This window comes from Bubalus bubalis, chromosome 12, assembly GCF_019923935.1.
Source record: "Bubalus bubalis isolate 160015118507 breed Murrah chromosome 12, NDDB_SH_1, whole genome shotgun sequence".
Taxonomy (NCBI): Eukaryota; Metazoa; Chordata; class Mammalia; order Artiodactyla; family Bovidae; genus Bubalus; species Bubalus bubalis.
Genome location: NC_059168.1, coordinates 71,879,879 through 71,901,094, shown reverse-complemented (window position 1 = coordinate 71,901,094; position 21,216 = coordinate 71,879,879). Strand labels below are relative to the sequence as shown.

The 21,216-nt window shown below is 45.5% G+C and overlaps 1 protein-coding gene across 3 annotated transcripts; it reads right to left on the bottom strand.

Moving 5' to 3' along the window:
* Positions 1-415: 415 nt before the first annotated feature.
* Positions 416-20,667, bottom strand: GTF3C2 (general transcription factor IIIC subunit 2). 3 transcript variants are annotated; one of them, XM_044926137.2, is made up of 19 exons: positions 20,488-20,667; positions 12,762-13,032; positions 12,279-12,600; positions 11,420-11,699; positions 9,580-9,674; positions 9,082-9,159; positions 8,833-8,931; positions 7,474-7,701; positions 7,190-7,301; positions 6,866-6,974; positions 5,591-5,616; positions 5,273-5,402; positions 3,317-3,461; positions 3,066-3,227; positions 2,802-2,889; positions 2,416-2,544; positions 1,978-2,130; positions 1,720-1,827; positions 416-1,287 (listed from the first exon to the last, which is right to left on the bottom strand). In XM_044926137.2, the coding sequence occupies exons 2-19, from the start codon at positions 13,006-13,008 to the stop codon at positions 1,147-1,149; spliced, it is 2,652 nt and encodes an 883-aa protein (XP_044782072.1). In that variant the 5' UTR covers positions 13,009-13,032; positions 20,488-20,667; the 3' UTR covers positions 416-1,146. The 3 variants fall into 3 exon arrangements, with proteins under 3 accessions (XP_044782072.1, XP_006046236.1, XP_006046235.1); XM_006046174.4 differs by having other exon boundaries at positions 416-1,459; positions 20,488-20,666; XM_006046173.4 differs by lacking the exon at positions 20,488-20,667 and adding an exon at positions 20,011-20,462 and having other exon boundaries at positions 416-1,459.
* Positions 20,668-21,216: the final 549 nt, after the last annotated feature.

Below are 21,216 nucleotides of genomic sequence, written 5' to 3'. Positions count from 1 at the left end.
TCAGTCTAGAGTGCCAGCAGGTTTTGTTCCAAGAAGGCACTGAACTAATCTCCACTCCCTTCAATAGGAGCTGGCTGTGTGCTTTTCTCTACTTCCTGTAGTCATCTGACTCGTCCCCTGCTCCCCACAACCAAACCTCAGGTTATACATTCGAAGACTATTGTTTGCCTAGTTCTCCTTGGTGGCGGGGGTGGGGTGGGGTGGGAGGGTGGTCCATCCTTGCTTAATAGGCAATATTGCAGTCACTGTGAATCTGCAACATCCCACAAGAGGACTCTTTAACAAGTTGAGATATATCACTGTGCTTGGATTTTAAATACCTCCTATACAGAGAATTGAAATAGAGTAGCTAAATATGTTTAATAAGTCAACAATGTGACAGAAGGATCAAAAATCATGACGTGTAAAAGAATGGTTAAAGTAATTGATGATATTTAATCTAGAGAAGAAAAGACTTGAGAAACACATGATAGCTATTTTTAAATACTTAAAAGAGCAATCACAGGGAAGAGTGACTAGATTTCCTAACACCCATGGTAAAATGTATAGAGGTATACTCTTTGACTTGATATAAAGGAAGATTTTAAAAACATGACTGTCTAGGAGTGCTCAAGAAGGGTCAGATGACCAGTGATTGGGAATATTTCATAAGCAGGAGCAAGTAAGATCTGAGCCACTCTTCTGTTGGCAGGGCGTCTGTGGTGTGTTCCTTAGTTAAGGAAGTCCTATAAGCAGCTTCAGTCCAATGAGTTACCATCACCTGCTCGTGGGCCTGTGTGTTGGGTACTCTAAAGAGGAAGTTAGGAAGGCAGTAATATTGGATCCAGAACATAGTCAGACAGGAGCCTTCATGCAGATACCCTTTCCAGTTCTCCAAACACCCACTCACATGTGGTCTCAAAAACACCCAGTACCTTTACTTAGCTTTACCCACTTCACAATATGCTCAATATGAGCAATTTGACTCCCAAGCCTAGGTCAGGCTGAGTGTTTCTTGTGAGTCATAGTTTTATGCTGAGACTTGAGAGTTTGTGGAGGGAGAACCCCCCTGCCCGCGGGGGGCCATGATGACAGGAGAAGTCTGTGGAAGGAGAGGGATCTAAGGGGTCCTGGGGAGGCAGGTCTAAAGATCCAGACCTGGCAGCATCACTGTCCAGGAAGGCCCCAGTTCCTATGGCTGTGTGCTCGGAGCCAATTGTTCTCGGCAGACTTCATTCCAAGGGTCCTGCGGGGACCATGACTAGGGACCGGGCAGAAGGCAATGGCTGGTTGGAGGAAAGCCAGGCCCTGGAGAGGGGGAGGCCAGCTGGAACATAGCACTGAAATGGGCTCGGCTTTCAAGCTGCATACGGTGGCCCAGTGGACAGGTGAGTCCACGGACAAAATGGATCCGAACCAGCCCCGACTGCCCTCCAGAGACCAGCCATCCGTAAGAGTCCAGGTTTGGACTGAAACGTACCTGTGAAAAGAACAGAAAACAAAAGCGATGCTCAGAGTTGGTACTTCAGGGTGAGTCCTAGCTGTAAGAGCAAAAAGAAGGGCCGCAATCTGAAAGAACAGGACTATGATGGGGTGAGAATCAGGATGAGAAGACCATGAAGGAAGTGTCTGTCGTGCTCTGGAGGATGTTACCTTTTCCTCTCCGATTTCACGGCTCACAAGCTCAGAGTTGGGAGGAGATGAGAGGAAGGATGGGAAGATGAGAAGTAAGGTTCCTACCTTATGAATAGCTTCCAGCTGCAGCCGGTCCAGGCAGAGCCGTGTTTGCCCCTCTCCCTCCTGCATGCGCAGCATCGGTTCTCTGTGGGGCAGACCGTGGAACGAACGCTGGGGAGGAGGGTATGAGAGGAGAGAGAAAGCGAGCAGATTCTTAGTTTTACATCTTTCTGCTGCAACTCCTCCAGATCCCCTGCTATACAAGGACTCACGTCTTCTACGTTTTCTAATGCTGCACCCATTCTCCTGGCCTCAATTTACCAAATCTGTGTCTTGAAACAGCAAGTAATGATGGTTGACCGTTTCAGCGTAAGTTCGAGCCTTGGGAGGGTTTGGGGCCCCAGATGAAGCAGAAGTGTGGTCTTGACCTTCAGGACTGTCCTGATATGGTATCAGATCTGCCTTATATATAGGCTAGAAAAAAGAATGAGATTACGTCCTGTAATACTGAAGACCAAATAAAAGTAAAATAGAGAAAATTGGTTTGGGGCAGGAAAGACTTTAAGGTAGAAGAAAAGGGTATGTTTAAACCTATGTTCAGATACATGAGGGTAGGGGAGATTATGTACAACTCTATGCTAAGACTTCTAGGGAGAATACTGGGGCTGGGAGACTCTTCTGCTACTTGGCAGCACTAATTTGGGAGGTCAGGTAGATTAGGACCCAACAGATGGTGCTATTAAATATTCATATACGTACGAATCTTCGATCTAAAGGTCGCTTGACATTTGTTGGGTTCAGTGCCATATCAGGCAATATAGCTGCAATGAGCTCTCCAGATATATCTCCTGCAGCTATTGTCCCGAGCCAGTCAGATCCTGAAAGACTCTAATAGGAAGAGACAGATATTTGTCATTCACTCACTCACTCATTAATTCAGTTCTGTGAACTGGTAACAACTGTACAGTCTGAGGGGGAGAGACATATTCACATAAACAAGCATAAATAAGTTTAACATAATCCATATCCTTGATGACAATTACCACATACCTATCTTCTCTTTCTTTCCAAACCTATGGCCTCTTTCTGACTACCACTAGGAACCGTTTGCCTGTGTACTGAAGGTTTGGAAGAGAGGGGCTCACCCAGACAGTGCCTTTTCGAGGAGCAGTGAAATAGGCCTTGAAACCAAGGTAACCAGCATCAATGTAGTGAATTCCACAGAGTCCATAACTGTAAGAGATAAAGAAAAGAAAATCTTCCTTTTTCTAAGATTAGACTCTTTTCTTCCCCCAGAATCCAGACTCCCAAAGTGAAACAACCCTCCTCTCCCCACAATAGTCTGGCACAGTGCACCCCAACCCTGAGGGCCTGTCCCCAGAGCTCATCCTCTTTCCATCCTGCCGTACGAGGCATAGCAGTTGTCCTGAGCCACAGTGACACCATTGTAGGGGAGCAGCCAGGCCAGCTCTGTGCTCAAGAAGCGCTTGATAGAGTTTATTGGTTCATAAGGTCGTCGAAGGTCCCAGAATTTGATTTTCCGGTCACTCCCTGCAGAGGCTAGGAAATGACTGTGGAAAGATGAGAGAAGATCAAATCTGAACAACTCTGGAAGAGTCAGCCTGTCCTCACCTCCCACCTCCACACCCCCGTTCAATACCTGTTAGCTTTGCACCACTGAAGAGTACGCACAGCCTGGTCGTGGGCTAGGAAACACTGGAAAGGGTAGAGCTTCAAGGAGCCATCAGAGAGCCGTATCCGCTGCAGAGGTGAGTTTGTGGGAAGGTTCCATAAAACCACCATGCCTGAGGGTCAGGAAAGAATGTGTAGGTGTTAAAGTCAGGTTATTGCTTCCCTGGTGGCTCAGTGGTAAAGAATCCACCTGCCAATGCAGAAGATGCAGGTGACATGGGTTTGATTCTCTGGAGGAGGAAATGGCAACCCACTCGTCTTCTTGCCTGGAAAATCCCATGGACAGAGAAGCCTGGTGGGCTACAGTCCATAGGGTGGCAAAGAGTTGGACACGACTGAGCACAGCACATAATAATCTCTTTTCCTTGCTCTAATTTCTTTCTCTGGCTCCTAGGACCTATGTCTTCTACTCTCAGATCAGATCCCTTATGAAAGACTGGAGGGATCATGATTAGCTAGCCAACATTCCCTCCATGGTTTAAAGACTCAACCTGATATTTTTAGTTCCAGTGCTCATGAACATAAAAGTAATAGCTTAGTTTGAGATCTACCATTGAAAGATAGGTTGAATGCACCCAGTAAATAAAAGTCAAGGGTGTTTTTTTTTTTTTTAAGGATAAACCCTTTAGGACAAGGGTTGGCAAACTATAGTCTGTGGGCCAAACACAGCTTGCTGCCTGTTTTGGTAAGTAAGTTTGACTGGAACACGACCACACCCATTTGTTTCCCTGAGGTCTGTGGCTGCTTTCTCTTTACAATGGCAGGGGTGGATAGTTCCAACAATGGCCAAACAGTCCACAAAGCATAAAATATTCACTGTCTGAACCTGAACAGAAATGTTTGCCAACTCTACTCTAAGGCCAAGAGAACAGGCAAAGAGCCAAAAGCAACATGTAGAGGAATAGAAAACAAATGGACAAATAAACTAACTGGGCTGATCCGAAGCAAGCTGACCAGCCTGGCAGAGGATGAGGTAATCAAAAGTATAACTTTGATCAATGTAAAAGACATCCCCTTTTTATACAGAAACTCAGTAAATGTAACACTTATGAGCCTTTCTTGAAAAAACTTGACAGTGAATTACAGCTAAGCAATTTAAATAACAGAGCCACGGAGGGGGAGCCTGAGATGAAAGGTCTGGTGGAGACAGGCACTCTTTTCCATATAGAGTTAAGATTAGGTAATTCTGGGAATTAAGATGGCAAAACAGCATCAAGTATCACATACCTTGAAAATGTAAGAATAAGACCACCAAAAGGGACACAGGAGATGGTGAGAGGGATGAGAAAAAGCAGGGTAAGAGTGCTAACTTCCTCATCCCCAGCAGAAAGTCTACTGGTGTGCCTAAAAGTGAAACTGTTATTTAAAACCAGTAACAACTGGGACTTCCCTGCTGGTTAAGGATTCACTTTGCAATGCTGGGCATTCAGGTTCGACCCCTGGTTGGGGAATTAAGATACCACATGCCACAGAGCAACTTAGTTGAGCCCTCCTGGCACAACTAGAGAGTCTGTACACCACAAGGAAGGATCCCACATGATGCAACTAAGATCTAATTCAAACAAATAAAAAATTAAAAACAGTAACAACCTAATGATACCAATTAATGTTAACTTTTTATTCTTTTCCTTTTTAATCTTAAAAGTATCTTTATGATCCCATTTTTATAGAATTCTTTCTCTTTCCATCTAATCTTTTTATACATGCATAGAGAACAGCAAGAAATGATGTTTATCTATTCTTAATTTTTTTTTCTGAGTGGAAAAAGTCTAGTGATATTTTTCTCTTCTCTATATTTTTTCTACAAGCACGAATATTTATAACTACATAATGTTGAACACTGAACCAAAAGGGAAACAACAACCAAAAAACAAGCACATATAAAAATTTAAAGAGCAATAGTTCCCTATGTTTTGTTTTTTACCATTGTAATATCCAGCAGCCAGGTGGTGGTGGGGCCGGGTAGGCATCCAAGCCAGGCTAAGGCACTGACCACACTCAGAGGGGTCTGAAGCTTGCATAGACCCTACCTGGAGGGTTGCCACACATTGAACCTGCAGGGACAGAGAGACAAGACCAGGATTAGGGATAACTACTGTCTGGAATGAAGGCTCAAATCAGTGTTTGGTCAGCACGGGGTGGGAGATTTCCCAGAGATGGAAGGAGACTGACTCACTGTGGAATTGGTAAGGGAGGCTCTAGAAGATGGAGCCTCGGCTAAGGGAGCAGGCTCCTCACTCACCTTATAGATGGCAGGCTTCACTGCATCTGTGAGGAAGAAGGGAAAAAACTGAAGTTCTAGATCCACACGGCTGGGGTCCCAACCAGGCTGAGCTCGCAGACCAGCACCCCTGCCCTCTCAACAATGCCCCTCCCTCTCACTTTTCTCTTGCCACCATCAATGTGTGAACTTGCCTCTGCCTGCCCCCAGATCCTTCTTTCTTCCTGTTCTTCTTGACTGTGCCCTTCCTCCTATGAGAATGCCTAATCTCTCCACTCTGCTCTCTTTTCAACTTCACTTTCCTTGTCCAGAGCGTGGCTCATCTGATCTCCCCTTCTGCACTCTCCACTCTCTCTCCTGCTATTGGGTCACTTGCAAGCATAGAAGTAAAACATGCACGCTTGTCTCTGGTTAATCAAATGAACAAACCAAAGCGTTCCTTTACCCCTTATTTTGGCCACACCTCGTGGCATGTGAGACCTTAGTTCTCTGACCAGGGATTGAACCTGTGCCCCCTTGCATTGGAAGGGTGACTTCTTAACCAGTGGGCTGCAAAGGAACCCTCCCCCTCTACCCTTCATTCACTTCCAGCCACCGCCCTCATTTATTATGATCTCCTTCACAGACCAACATCCTGAAAGAATTGTCTGTACACCTCTGTCCTAACTTCTTAATTCCCACTCCCTCCTCAATCCATGCCTAACACCAGAAACCACTAAATAGGGAATTTCTCAGGGTTTAAACCTAGGGGCCCTCTTCTTTAAACATGCAGTACTGTTGAAAAACAAGTAAATTTAATCAAATGGGAGCTGCCTTTCTCTGCCCTTTCCTCTTCATGCTCACCTTCAGCTCCATATTCTCCTTCCCTTCACAACAAAGAGAGCATGTTCTCATGTATGTTTGGTGGTGAGGGGAGGAGAGGTGAGGACAGGGTTGGGGGAGGAAGAGGAGTATGGCAGGAGACAAGCCCCAGGCACCAGCCTCAGCCTGTGGCAGCTCCTCACACAGCCAGTTAACTGGGGCAGTGAGAGGGGGAAGACCTGAGAGCACAGGAGAGCATGGAAGTGGGGAGATCAAAGACAATGTGCTCAAAGAAGGCAGTTACAAGACTGATAAAGACAGAAGTAAAAGAATGGGGAAGAGTGAAATCAGAATGGGAGGACTGACTGGGTAAGGCCCTGCACTGGAGACACTGGGCCTGGAGGAGTTTCGAGGTGCGGGGGGAGGGGGTGGACAGGCCCTTCTAAGCTCTGGCCACAACTCCAGCAGCCCCATCCTCCTTGCTGCAATACTCACCTAGGGGCTGCTGAGCCAGCAGGGCCTCGGGATGGGGCAGGCTGAACAGCAGCACCTTCCCATCTGAGCAGGCAAGAGCCAGGAGACCCAGTCGGGGCAGGAGAGGAGCCTAGAGGGTGACACCAGATCTGCACTGAGACTTGCTGCTGGCAGGAATGTCTCAGAAAAATGCGTGAGCTTCTGGTCCCTGAAAATCTGATATGGAGCTGCTGGAAAAACTCCACCCCCCACTCTCCAACTTCCCTTTCTCCAACTCTGGGAAGACCCAGGGCCCCTTTGTTCTGGCTGAGGCCAAAGGCCACCCCACAGTCAAGTGGGAAGTACCTTCCGAGGGGTGCCTGGAAGTTCCCATGCTCCACTGGGGCAGAACTTGAGGTCCCAGATGCAGCCGTGGTCACAAGCTATCCCGTAGACAAAGTGGGCTCTGTTGCCAAGACTGAGAGAGAGAGCATGTGCAGAGAATGGGTAGGAAGGAAGGGTCTAGAGCTTCCAGAGCCTGTGTTCCCCTTGTCTCAACCCAGTCTGAGCCTTCCCCTGCCCCCAGCCCAGACCCACCCTTCTTTCTTCCTCCACCACTCTCCCCTGGCAGTGTCCCAGCCCCACCTCACCAGCTTTCTTGCTGCAAGGTCCCAAGGTCCCAGAGCTGGAGCAGCCCAGGGCCCGAATACAGCTGGCTCAGTGAATGTGTCTCATTCATGTCAGGGCTGGAGAAAAGAGCCACATACTGCGAGGCTGCTGACCCCTCTGGCACTGGGCACCAGTCCAGAGCCCAGAGTGGGCCCCCAGTGAAGAAAGACACATCCAAGCGCTCTGGGTGTGCAGTGATAGAGCTAAATCTATAGAAAAGGCAAAGATGAAAAAAAGGAGCTAGTAAAAGGCAGTAAGGACTTCAGTAGATGAATGGATAAACTGTGATACATCCAGACAATGGAATATTACTTGGCACTAAAAAGAAATGACCTATCAAGCCATGAAAAGGCATGAAGGAAACTTGAATGCACATTACTAAGTGAAAGAAGCCCACCTGAAAAGGCTACATACTGTATGATTCCAACTATAAGACATTCTGGAAAAGGTGAAACTACGGAAACAGTAAAAAGATCAGTGATAACCAGAGGCTGAGGAGGGGAGAGGTAGGGGATGAACAGGCAGAACACAGAGTATTTTTAGGGCAATGCAAATACTCTATATGATACCATAATGATGGATACCTGTCATTAAACCTTTAACCAAACCCATAAAATGTACCACAGTAAGAGTGAACCCAAAGGTAAACTATGGACTTTGAGTGATTGTGATGTGTTGGTGCAGGTTCATCGATCATAACAAATGTGCCACTCTGGTGAGGGATTGTTGATAATGGGGAAGGCTGTGCTTGTCAGGGTAGGGGTGGGGCGGTAGTGGGGAGAGAGGGAGTATATGGGAACTCTCTCTACCCTCCTCTCAGTTTTGTTGTGAACCTAAAACTGCTCTTAAAAAAGGAAAAAAAAAAAAAAAAAAAAAAAAGGAACGCAGACAGAATGGGAGCGACACCTGGAGCTCCTGACCTAAGCAAGCACCAGAGCATCACTCACAGTCAACAAGCAAGACCAGTCCTAGCCACCATGTTATCTTCCTCCTTTCCTTCCCCAGGTCTGTCTAGCTCCAGGCTCACCTTCAAAGGTGACAGGCCATGCATTCTGATTCACTACAGTGTTCACTCTAGGGCCAGTCTGTCCAGGTCTAGCTGAGTAGATGTGACCTTGAAAACTTGTTCCACCCTCAACCTCCCTAGGCTCCCTCAGTCTGGCCAGCAGAGAGAAGCACTGCAGATTAGAGGGGGCTGAGCTAATATAGGCAGCTCTCCTAGCCTTGGGACCAACTGGACCAGCATTCAGGGAAGAATAGGGCCAATGTCCCATCCCTTTTGACATCCATTTTTCCTACTTCTGTCTCCCAGAATCAGAAAAAAGAGATGCAATCATCACCTGTTTATTCTGTAGAGGGTGCCATCTTCAGGAAGTCCTTCACGTTGTACAGAAAACAGCGGAGACTTCTCCTCCTGGGGCAGGTAGGGAGCTGCCTCACTGGGGGATGGCAAAGGGAACAAACAGCCTAAATGAGGAAAAGTTTCATCTATACTGGGATTCCCATGATCAATCTAGAGTCCTCAGTTACCCCTCTGCCTCCAGGGGTGTCACCCGCTCCTAGATTTCAAAGATGCCCCTTCAACTTACAGTTCAGATAACAAGCGCCACTTCCACGCTAAAGGAATCCACTCCGCAAACTCCCAGTATGAATGCTTTTGATCTCGGCTGGAGGAGCAGAAGTAGCATTAGTGAAGGAGAGATTCCAGAGCAGAACTGCCCCATAACTTTCTGTGAGGATGGGAGCAATTTGTTATCTGTGCCAGTCTAACACACGGGCTGCAAGTAGCTATTGGGCACTTAAATGTGGCTAGAGCAACTGAGAAACTGGACTTTTAATTATATTTCATTAATTTTAAATGAAATTTAAATGGCTTCGTGCAGCTTGCAGCTACCAAATTGGACAACACAGCTTGAGAGCTTCTGCCTTTGGAGCAGGACCTTTGAGTTACAAAGGTCTTCCCCATGTTCTACACTGCGGGTGCTTGCCCCCCCGTTCTCACAGCCCCACTGCTAGGCTGGGTCCTCGGCCTTCCTTTGCTCTCCACCCCTACCTTTCATCCCCAGCTCCCGTTCCCCAAGTCTCACATATCCTTGGTGAGATGAAGGCACTTCCAAACAGGGGCCATGATGTGATTTGGTAAGCCATTGTGAGCCATTCCCCGAACATGTGGCTTCTGCTTCTGAGGATCAAATTGAAGAAAGTGTAAGTCAGAGAATTTTACAGGCTACAGAAAGTCCCCAGGAAAGAGCTTTCCCAGCTTTTTCTTCTCCTGGTACTACTTGCTCTCTAATTTTTCTCCTATCGGCATCTTAAAAGATTTGTATCTTAACCATTACAATGACCTCTCCATCTTTTGCTCTTACTTCTCCAGCAAAACCTGCTCTCTATTTTCTGTTCATCTTCCTTGGTGTGTTTCTACAGCACTTAATTCAGAGCACTCCTATTTGCTTCCTGAAGCTCCTGCCCTGGGGGTAGTCTCTCCCTCCTTTGAGGGTTAGTCACTGACGGTATTTCCTGGAGTTCCTGTGTCTTCTCAACCCTCAATACATGTACTCCTGGTAATCTCATCCTTTGACTCATGGCTTTGACCCCCATTTTTATGCCTGACTGCATCTTAGCAAATGTAACCTTTACTCAGTCTCAACTTTTATACAAAATCTAGACTCATACAATGTGGTGCTGAGCCATATTAGAACTTGAGGCAAAAGTGAGTATCACTAGTATACTTCCTGCCTTTATTGAAAATTTTATATTTTCTTCAGCATAGATTTGTTGCATTAATTTTGATTTTTAAAATGTTGCACTGAGACATTTATCTTTATTAGAGGGTTTGGTGCTCCCTTAAATGCACCTGGGGGGGAGTAAAGCACTGGTCCCATGTATCTGACTGGTAACCAGACGTCTCCAGAAGGACAGCCCTTGACCCATGGGCCCCTCCAGCTCGACATGTCAGAAAGTAAACTCATCACTTCGCCTGTCCACATTCACCCTTCCTGCATCCCCCACCCTTTCTGTGTTCCCAAGTTCAGCGTATGAGAGCACCATCAAAGTTGGAAACTCCTGCCCTTTCCTCTCCTTCAACTCCCAACTGCTATTAATCCTCTTACGTATCTCTCGTCTCTGTCTCCTGATCTTTTCTTCCTCCACTGCTTAGTTTAGGCCCTTACCACCTCTCACCTAGAGAAATGAAGCTGCCTTCTCATTGTCAACTGCAAATTCACCTATTTTCCTAACTGATCATGTTCTTTTCCTACCTAAAAACCATTGTTGTACAGAGTTTCTGTTTGGGATGACAGAAGTTTTAGAAATGGATAGTGGTGATGGTTACACTACACTGTGAATGCATTGAATGCCCCTGAATTGTACATTTTAAAACAGTAAATTTTGTTATATCTATTTTACCATAATTATACACGCACATACTCTGTTGGCTCCTACCAGTTTCATTTCTTTCATCCTCTCTAGTCTAATCTTCCCCACGTTAACCCAGGCCCTATGCTGCAGCCACAACCAGTTTCTGGGAAATCATCCTCTCTGGCAAACTTCTGTTCCTTTCAAGACCTAACTCAACGAGCATTTCTTTATGAAGTCTAAGCAGTCAACCACCCTTCCTCTATATGCCTAAAGCATTCTGTTCCCTCCTGGTGCAGCATTTATTACACTGTAAGCTTTGTAAGGGAGGACCCTGTCTTATTCATGATTGTGTTTCCTAGCTCAGAGGAGATGCTCAATGTATGAACAAATAATCTTGTTTAGTTACACCCTCAGCTTCCAGAATCTCAACCGTGTTTGAAGTTGCTCTTTCTTAACTTTCCCGTTTTGGCCATCCTAGTTACTAGGCTAAAGCCTTCCTTCTGGGCACCCTGCTGATCCTCCCAATAATCCTCCCATTTCTCCCTCCACGTTCTTGTCCACTCAGATTACCTGAGTAGATCCTCGGGCAGTGCTTCGGGGTGCTGCAGGCTCGGGGTCAGAAGAGTTCTCACTTGGGGCCTCGCTTTCTTCTGCTTCTTCAGCCTCAACCTGGAGAACAAAGTCTTCATCCCGTGTGGTGTTATCCCCTTCTCCACGGAGACAGGCTGCCTGCGGCTGGATTATCTTCGGTTGGGTAGGGCTGCTCACCTGGGGGCCCTCAGGACAGGACACTTGAGTAGGCAGGGCTGTTGAGAGCTCTTCCGCCAGTTCCTGAAGATACAGAAGTGCCCTGCAGGACAGGGCAGAGTCAGAGCCATAGCACAGCCACTTCACCCAGGGCCCACTCTGCCTGATGCTTGGCCGATTCTCATCTCACTAGATCCTCCCAGTGACCGTGTGAAATGGCTATTACTTTCCCTTCCCCTTTGACAGATGTAGAAACAGAAATCCAGGAAAGTTAGGTGACTTGGCCAAGAGGATTCAGATCACATATGTGGAATCTGAACCCAGGTCTTCTGAGTCCAAGTCTGAAGCACTACCACAGTCAGAGATCATTGAGGGAAAATGGAAAGGATGGAAGGACATATATATGCTGACGTATACAGTGCAGTAAAACTGCAGTGAAGACTTGGAGGAAATAGCAGAAAAAGTGATAGGATGAGGTACAGAAAGAAACCGCCCACTGACAGAATTTAACCAGACAGAAACTGCTGTTGAAGACCTAGAAGACTGCTCAAGTGCCCAGAAGCCAGCACCACCCCTGCTTACCTGACACCTCACCACAGTCCACTCATCTCTCCAGCATCTGCTCCACCCCCACCCCTTCACCCCAGCCCCCCTCCACCAAGCTGCGCCCCACAATCCTTACACTTGGGCAGCCCTTCGGCGGGGTCGTTCCCCAGGAGGGGTCTCAAAGTCCTCAGGGGGCATCTTTGGATGTGGAGACTCTGGCTGATCTAGGCCTTTGGACAACTTCAGCAGTAGCAGATCTGCCTTGGACTTTCGACCTCGTTTCTTAGGCATGGGGGTGGACAGAGGGTTGGATTGATCTAAGAGACCAGGAACCCGAGGGGCTGATGGAGAATTAGGCTGCTGGGGCCTTTTGGGGCCTTTCCGTGTCCTACCACCTCTCTTCGGGCCAGGCTTTGAGGCCCTAGGCTTTGGGACCTTTGACATCTCTGAAGAAAGATCTGTAGAGAAGAATATGGGTCTGTGAGATGGGACCAGAGCTCAAACCTCTTTGGAACAGATTACACCATACCCAGGTTGTAAAGTCCTATGAGTTTGACCTGCTCTTGTTCATCTTAAGCTGAGCATGCGGGGCTAAAAGGCTGAAGGTCAAGGGACACACCTTGCTGTTGCAGTCTGGAGAGGCTTTCCTGCTCTGGAAGGAGCCTCCTCTCATCGAGAGAATCCTCATATCCAGGGAAAGGGGTAGATAATGGCATCTCTATGGAAGCCTCCACACTGGTTGTTTCTGAGGAGGCCTTGACGTCAAGCTGGTTCAGCACCTCTTGTCCAGGAGAGTCTACCACAGTCATGTTCCCCACGGGGCCGGCCTCCTCCAGAGCCATATAGCCGACCCCGTAGGTATCCATCAGCACCCCAAAAAATGGCTGCCCCTGCATGCAAGAGACATACAAATGACGAGAAGGAAAAAGCTCTGGTAAGAGCTCAGATTTTTCCACTTTCCTGTCTTTCTCTTCTCATCATTGTTCCTCCAACCGCCCCCACCACCCCACCTTCCCAACCAACCAGAAACCCAAACTCTGGTCATTCATTCATTCAGCAGTAATTCCTAAGCATCTTCTATATAACAGGCACTATTCTAGGATCTGGTAACATGACAATAAGCAAGGCAGACAAGGTGCCTGACCTCATGGAACTGACAATGAACAAACAATAACAAGCTACCATTTAGTAAATGCTTACTATGTGCCAAGTACTATTCTAAGTGCTTTATTCAGATGATTTAAAGTGAATGAACAGTTATTTAACCCCTTTCCCTGAAACCTAATGAAATGAATCATTCCTCTCTAAAAAAAATTGAGAAAGAAAAAAAAAAATCACCTGTTATGAAGCAAGGAAGTGCCACAAGTTTCTAAAATAAACTATAAAGTATAGCTGCCAGATACTATACAATTTAGATCAAACTGAAGGATGACTAGAGCTAACATCCATCTTTGTGAATATTAGTCAAGGTGCAGATTTATTTAAGGATAGGTAATTTCTAGTGTCCTGCTAGCAATCTTTCAGCTGGATGGGGAGGTGGTAGCCTATAAGACAATTAAGGAAAATCCCACTACATTAAGAAACTATTTAGACATTGAAGAATAGACTGAAAGTGTCACGGATCTTCATTTTCTTCAAACCCAAAAAGTCAGCTATGCAACTATGGACCAAAGTAAACTGACAATGATAAACAAAACAGTGACCACCACACCAAAAACCTGAGCAACAGAGAACTGCAAGGGCCCAGTTTGCGACCAGAACAACCTACCTGTCTGTGACAACAGGGAAGAAATAACTCCGATCAAAGGAGGAATCCCTCCATAGATCTGTATATGTCTTAAGGATGAAGAATTCATCAGCCTCAGTGGAAAGTGTGTTAATACAAATACCATAAGAAATATCATACAAATTAAAATTTCCTACTGTCTCTCTTCAAGAAGATATCCTTATAAACTATAGCAACAGCCAACTCTCTAACTCAGGTGCTAAGGATACATTATAACACCATATGCTAAAGATACAATATAACAATATCAAGGTAAATAGAGGTCAATGAAACTCTACCTACATTGTTCTCTTTGTTGCTGTTTAGTTGCCAAGTGGTATCCTGTTCTTTGCAACCCCATGGACAGTAGCCTGGCTCCTCTGTCCCTGGGATTTCCCAGGAAAGACCACAGTGAGTTGCTATTTCCTTCTCCAGTGGATCTTCCTGACCCAGGGATTGAACCTGCATCTCTAGCATTGGCAGGCAGGTTCTTTACCACTGAGCCACCAGGGAAGCCCACATTGTTCTCTGGTAAACAGCAAACCCGGAGAGAACTACTCCATTCAAAATCAGGAATAAGCAAAAAGGATCCAATGGGACCTATGCCTAGTTGCTATAGAAAGAATAAAAAGGACTCAAATGAAAAAGGTGAAAAGTACTGTTTCAAAGAATGTCTCCAGAAAACAAGAAATTTTCCAACAAAAACTTCTATACTTTCAAAAAAGCCAGAGACTGTGAAATCCAATAAGAGATCAAAGAAGAGATAAAACAATGGCAAGGCAAAAAAAAAAAAAGAGCTGGTAGTCATAAGGAAAGAAACTGAATAAAAGAATAAAATCAAAGAAATGAAAATCAGAGAAGCAAAATGTTGAAACTACTGAAAAGACAATCAGTGGTATGAAAGGCGTTTGAGAGAAACCATGCAGACTATAAAGAGATAATGGTGACTAGTGGAGAAGGAAATGGCACCCCACTCCAGTACTCTTGCCTGGAAACTCCCATGGATGGAGGAGCCTGGTAGGCTGCAGTCCATGGGGTCGCTAAGAGTCAGACAGGACTGAGTGACTTCACTTTCACTTTTCACTTTCATGCATTGGAGAAGGAAATGGCAACCCACTCCAGTGTTCTTGCCTGGAGAATCCCAGGGCTGGGGGAGCCTGGTGGGTGCCGTCTATGGGGTCGCACAGAGTCGGACACGACTGAAGCGATTTAGCAGCAGCAGCAGCAGTGAGAAGATGGTATGGGTGAAAAGAGAAAGTGGGGAGCCAATATATGAATAATTGCTATTTCTAAAGAACAGAGAAGAAAAATGGGAACAGAAAAAAATGTTCAAAGACCTAACAAAAGAAAATTTCCTGAAATGAAAAACAGAATGTGTACTTTCCTGAAGTAAAGGAAGATCTCAGCCTAAAGTTAAAAGGGCTTATTGTATAAAAAGGACACAAAAATCAATAAAGACTCATTAAGAAATATCTGAATGAAGACTAAATTTCTCCTACAAATGGGGGTGAGAGGCAATCAGGTCAGCCTGGGAGTTCTTAGAAACATTTGATGCCAGAGGATAAAGAAACAAAAGGATCAAGAGAATTCTTAATTATCATTCATGTAAAGGTAACAGGATAACATTCTAAATATAGAAACTTCTACAAGTTTCTAGAAATTACAAAAGTAATCCCCAGAATAGAGGAAGGGTTAGGGGAAAAAAAAGTTTAGGAATAAGTACTTATCAAACTGAGAAGTGGTTCATAGCTGCTGGTTCAAGAACCACCTGGCCTCTCCTCTGCCATGGTAGGGAGTCACAGCTGAACCAAGAAGCCCCTGCCATAGGTGATGGCTCCATAAACAAGCTGCCTCCGCAATAATCAGAAAGTGACCAACTGAGGCAGACTCTTCTCTGGCTTGCAGATCCAGAACTGTGTCACTGCCACAGTCTGCAAAAGCAAAATGCATGCCCTCTGGCCTGCCTCCTCTCTAAAGTGAAGTCTAAATTTGAGTTCTTCAAGAGCATATTTGATTTGTAAGACCTAAATCATATTCAGAATCTTGAATGGAAAAATTCCAGGAAATGAAGTTTCTAGCTTTCCAGGCTCTCAAGTGGAGGTTGCTCATTCTCTCAAATCCCACTTACCCCAGGGTAGAAAGTGGGATCAGTGTTTTCTCAGTTCTTCTCCAGTGCCAATTCTTGACCGAAAAGTCCTCCCCATCTTGTAAAACCTTGTTCCTTCCAAGCCCATAACATTTGGCTAAATCACTGGTATCCACTCCACTGTCACACCCGGGATGCCAACATATAAAACCTTTTTTTAACCTCCAAAATCACTAAGACACCCACTATCTGATCACGACCTCCCATCATTACAGCCAGGCTGCCCAACTATGATCACTATATCTACTCTTCACCATGTTAATTACTCCACTATCCACTGATCACTCCAGTTTCTCCCTGTGTCAGCCATATCCCATCTAGTTTAGACTCATTTATTTTAATCAGATTCTTGTTGATATTACAAACTTCCTTTCCTTTCATCTTTTTGTTTCACAGGCCTGGCAAAACTCAAGTCCTGGATGAACCAATCCCCCACTGCAACCAGTACATCTAAGCTGGCTGGGCACTAAAGTCACACTTTCTTTCTGTCAGCTCCCACACCCTCTCCTTTAGTGTCTACTCCCATAGTCTTCAGCAAATGACTAAGTCTTAGATTTCTGAAACAAAAACTAAAAAACTAAAAACCAGCGGTCAAGAATTCGCCTTGCAATGCAGGGGCAGGTTCGATCCCTAGTCAAGGAACTAAGACTCTCGTGTCACAGAGCAACTGAGCCCCTGTGCCACAACTAGAGAATCTGTGCACCACAAAGATTTTGTGTGCTGCAACTAAGACCTGACACAATCAAATAAATATTTAAAAAGAAAAAACCACCAAAAGCCATACTTCAATTTCTTGTCAAATAACTAACACTCCCTGCTTCTGAGTCCCTCATCCACTTTCTGAAGTCAAGCTTTCCAGTTATGTTCTCGCTCCATGCCCACTCTGGGCCCACCCAAGGGAACTGGTGATGCTTATCCTTTTCCTTTCCCTTGCCTCCTTCTAAACTGGAGCAAACGCCTTCTAAAATTTAACAATTCACTTGTTTCTTGTCTTTACACCTAGTTGGCAGCTTTTTTGCTTATTTGCAAACTCACTGCTTTTGTCCTTCCATATTCAATTTAGTTTGCTTTTTCTTTTTTAGGTTTGTATAAAACCTTTAATTGATACAAAATACTTATAAATATGTGTAGAATGTAAATAACAATAAAACACCTGTGTATCTGCCATATTTCAACTCAGTTTTAATAGAAATATAACTCATACATACTCAAATTTCCTTAAAATTTAAACATGTCACAAATATATAAATATAGTGACAAATCAATTGACATTAAAAATGATGGGAAACAATACAATAACTCTTGGCAAGCATTCAGATCAACTAGTGAGAGTAATCAGACCTACAGGAAAAAAACCTATAGGCTTCGAGAATTCAGTGTGCGATGGGCATCAGTTTGTATGCTTTATAGAGGAAAAGGAGAATGTCAGTTAACAGAGGGAGTTAGTTAAATGAAGATCAATTAAGAGAACTTCTATATGTCTTGAAGATTTCTCCGTATCTGTACACATACATCCATCTCATTCTTCTGGGCTACTATGTGGTGTTCCATAGGATTATAGTTTATTTGGGTATTTCCCTTTTAATGAACAATTAGATTACAATACTATTACAAATACTATTGCAATGAATATTCAAGTATAGATCTCTTTAGTAATGAGAAATTATTTTTCTAGAATAATCTGCTGAAGTGAAATTACTGGGTTAAAGCGTACACACATTTCAAAATTTGATAACTTCCAAACAGGTCGCCAAGATGAAAATCAATTTATACTCCCATTAACTGTAAAAATGGGTATACGCATTTTACTACCCTTGTCAATCTTCAATTTTTGCCAGCCTGATGGGTGAAAAAATTCCTCCTTCTGTGTGCTTTTAGTCACTCAGTCATGTCGGACTCTTTGCGATCCCATGGACTATAGCCTGCCAGGCTCCTCTGTCCATGTGGGTTCTCCAGGCAAGAATACTGGAGTGGGTTGCCATGCCCACCCTCAGGGGATTTTCCCGACCCAAGGACAACCCATTTGAAGTCTCCCTCATTGCAAGCAGATTCTTTACCCACCAGGGAAGCCCATTTATTTGCATTGTCCTGATAATAACTGAGGTTAGCAACTTCTTTTTTATATGTTGGACATCTATGTCTTTTATGAATTGCCCATTTCTGTAAGACAAATTGATCATTTTCTTATTGATCTGTGGAGTTATTTATGTTGTGAATATTTTCTCTCTGTATCTACCTTTTTTAACTTTGCTTATAATGTTTCTTGCAAAACTAAGGTTAAATTTTATGAGTTAAATTTCTCAGTCTTCTCCTTTATGGCTTCTGTGTCTTTGTGGCCACCCTGCCTCACATAGGATCTTAGCTGCAGACCAGGGATTGAACCCCTGCCTCCTGCAGTGGAAGTGGAGAGTCCTAACCACTAGACCACCAAGAAATTCCTGTGTCTTTAAAAAAGGTATTTCCTACCCCATTGATAATATCAGAATATAACATATCTTATTTTTTTCTAATGATTTTTTTCTAGTTTTAGATCTTACATGCAGCTCTTTAGTCCATCTGGAATTTTTTAATAAGAGATATGGATATTTACTTATTCCATATCTATTTTCTTTATAAGTTTCATAAGATAGGGACCTTGTCTGTCTGATTCATTATTGTATCCAGAAACTGGTACATGGTAAGTGCAATAATTAACCTTTGTTGATTTAAGGACTAACTTCTCAAGGTACAAGAATCTCTATAAGGATTCACTTCTCAGAGAAGGCAGCAGCAGGGTGTGGTGGTTAATTTCCATTTTTGACTTTACAATACAAATTTTGGACACAAGCAAAAGAGGTTTAGTAAATTTGTACCAGGATTTATAAAATTTTAAATCTGCACCCCAAATTGTCTGGTTCCCATGCTGCTCCAAGGCCGCCAGCCTGATCTCCCCAACCACAGAAAATGATTAGGTAACACTGTTCTGCAGGTATGGAATTATTTTACACACACGGCATGGTCTAATACATTATTTCCAAAGTGTTCCCACGGTACAACTGGTGGTCTGCAAGATGACTTCTGATACAAAATTGAACAATTTTATTTGATTAATTATGTTTTTATTTTAACTTGTATTTAAAAAAACTGTAACTAGTCCATGAAATACCTGGACTAGTTAGATCAAGACTAAAGCACTTAAACCTTAAAATTAAATCAATTTAAAGAAAACAATTAAGAAAGTACTACAGTTGATAAGAAAGGGTGGCAAAAAGGAACGAAGGCACAGGAATGAGGTTTGTGTAACAAATATGCCGCTGGGGCCCTCGGCTTGCACCCTGCACATTTAACAAAGTGAGTTTCGCGGGTGAAGCTGAAGTCGCCACCTCTCCCTTTCCGAACAGAAAGCCAAGTTGCTGCGTGATAAAAGGACTAGATTGGGAAACATAACTGGCCCCTGGCTGCGCCAATGGGGTTGCAGCGCGCGGGGCACAACCCCCAGGGTTAGAAGGACCTCGCCGAGGAAGAGGCTGAACACACTACAATGAGAAGACTGACCCGCCACCACTCTAGGGGTGACCGCTTGCTCTTTCTCAGTCCAGGGAGTGGGGTTAGCTTTCACCACTAGCCTGTTGGGGAAGTCAGCCGTGAGTTTCCTAAGGCTGAGGACTACAGTAGGTTCGCAGAGTTCGAGGTTTGCCATGTTCGCAGCGCCGGGGCCCGGACACAGGATAAGATGTTACGGACACCTCACTGGGAAAGAAGGCGAAACCCGAGGAGATCAGAGATAGGGGCTGCCACCGTGGGTTAGGGAGGTGGGGAGCACGGCGGTTTCCGTAGGAGCTCGGGGGCTGGAGGTCGCGATGCTGAGCAGAGGCGTAAAAGCGGAGCCGGAATTGGTTCCCAATGTCTTAGTGCTATCAAAAAAAGAAGGGGGGTAGTAATCGTGGGGCCCCTCACACCCCGCTGCGGTACACTCACCCTCACCAAAGTCCTTCCGGAAGTCCAAGTTCGAAGATGGCGCCGCCTGTCTGGTCGCCGTTTTATGACGAAATCTAGTAGCTACTCTTCATTGACGTCCCCCACCCCCCAGTGCACAAGGTAAACACGTGGGCTTGGTCGGGAATTTGTGCCCCAGGACGTTTTCTATTAGACTATGTATTCCATAATGCAGTGCGGCGAGCGTCCCCAAGGCCGTCGCAGCGGGCGCCGCTCCCGGGCCTCCGAGGCGCGGGGGACGAGGCACGGCCTTATGGGAATTGCAGTGTCCCGAAGGGAAGACTGACGCCTGCGCGTTGACGGCCGTCGCGCCCCCGCGGGTTCCCACGCGGCTTCTATGCGAACCTCGAGAGTGCGGGCGCCCAGGCCCGAGTGTCGCTCCCGAGCGCTGAATCCTGGCTTTGTGTGGAGACTACTGGCCCATGGCTGGCAGGGCCGGGCAGACCAGAGAGTACTTACCCGCAACCCCCGCGCCGTCGAGCGGAAGCCTGGGAGACAAAGGAATCCGTGCCTCGGGCCGCGGGGGGACGACTCCGGCTTCCGCCCCAAGGGCAGCCCCCAGCAGATCCAGCCACTAGAGAAGCCAGGGATGGACCCGAGACCGAAACACAGTGAAGGGGAGGAGCAGAAGAAAAGCCTGGCTTGGAGACGCTCTACTCAAATGATCCTCAGGCTTGGACCCTCCCCTTGGTCGTAGGCCTCTCCCCACTCCCTCCCTGGGTGGTCGGTTGTGGTTGGAGAAAGAATGTAACAAACTTCTGCCGTTTCCTGAGGCATTTAAAGCTGTAAATCACACAGGTCTGCATATACCGAATAGGAGAGTTCAGGATATACAAATATGGACAGGAAAGGATGGGGTAAACCAGTCTTTTCCCAGATAATCTCATCTATTAAATTCCCTTGGTTACACAAAATATTTATGAAAACCAAGGGAGAAGCTGCTGCTGCTGCTGCTAAATCGCTTCAAGCTAGCCAGGATTGAAAAGCTAGAGCAAGAGGACTCCCATCCCATTCGTCTTAAGTGGCCTAAAACAAGCTAAGGCTGTGCTGTGGCTTAGGGCAGGCTTTGTGAGGGTGCTGAAGTGGGTGCAGTGGAGGCTGTGGTTCCTCTAATACATATGTTCAGTGTTTCCTCTCAATTTCAAGCATTTCTCTCTTCATTAAAAAACTTGTTTCAAGCATTTATTT

Bases quoted from the DNA above. Each gene is read 5' to 3' on its own strand.
- GTF3C2 (XM_006046174.4), bottom strand. From the start codon at position 13,008: ATGGATACCTACGGGGTCGGCTATATGGCTCTGGAGGAGGCCGGCCCC. The intron at 5,403-5,590 runs GTGAGTGAGGAG...CTGTCCCTGCAG, and splicing joins TGAAGCCTGCCATCTATAAG to GTTCAATGTGTGGCAACCCT. The intron at 2,890-3,065 runs GTACGGCAGGAT...TATCTCTTACAG, and splicing joins CAGGACAACTGCTATGCCTC to TTATGGACTCTGTGGAATTC.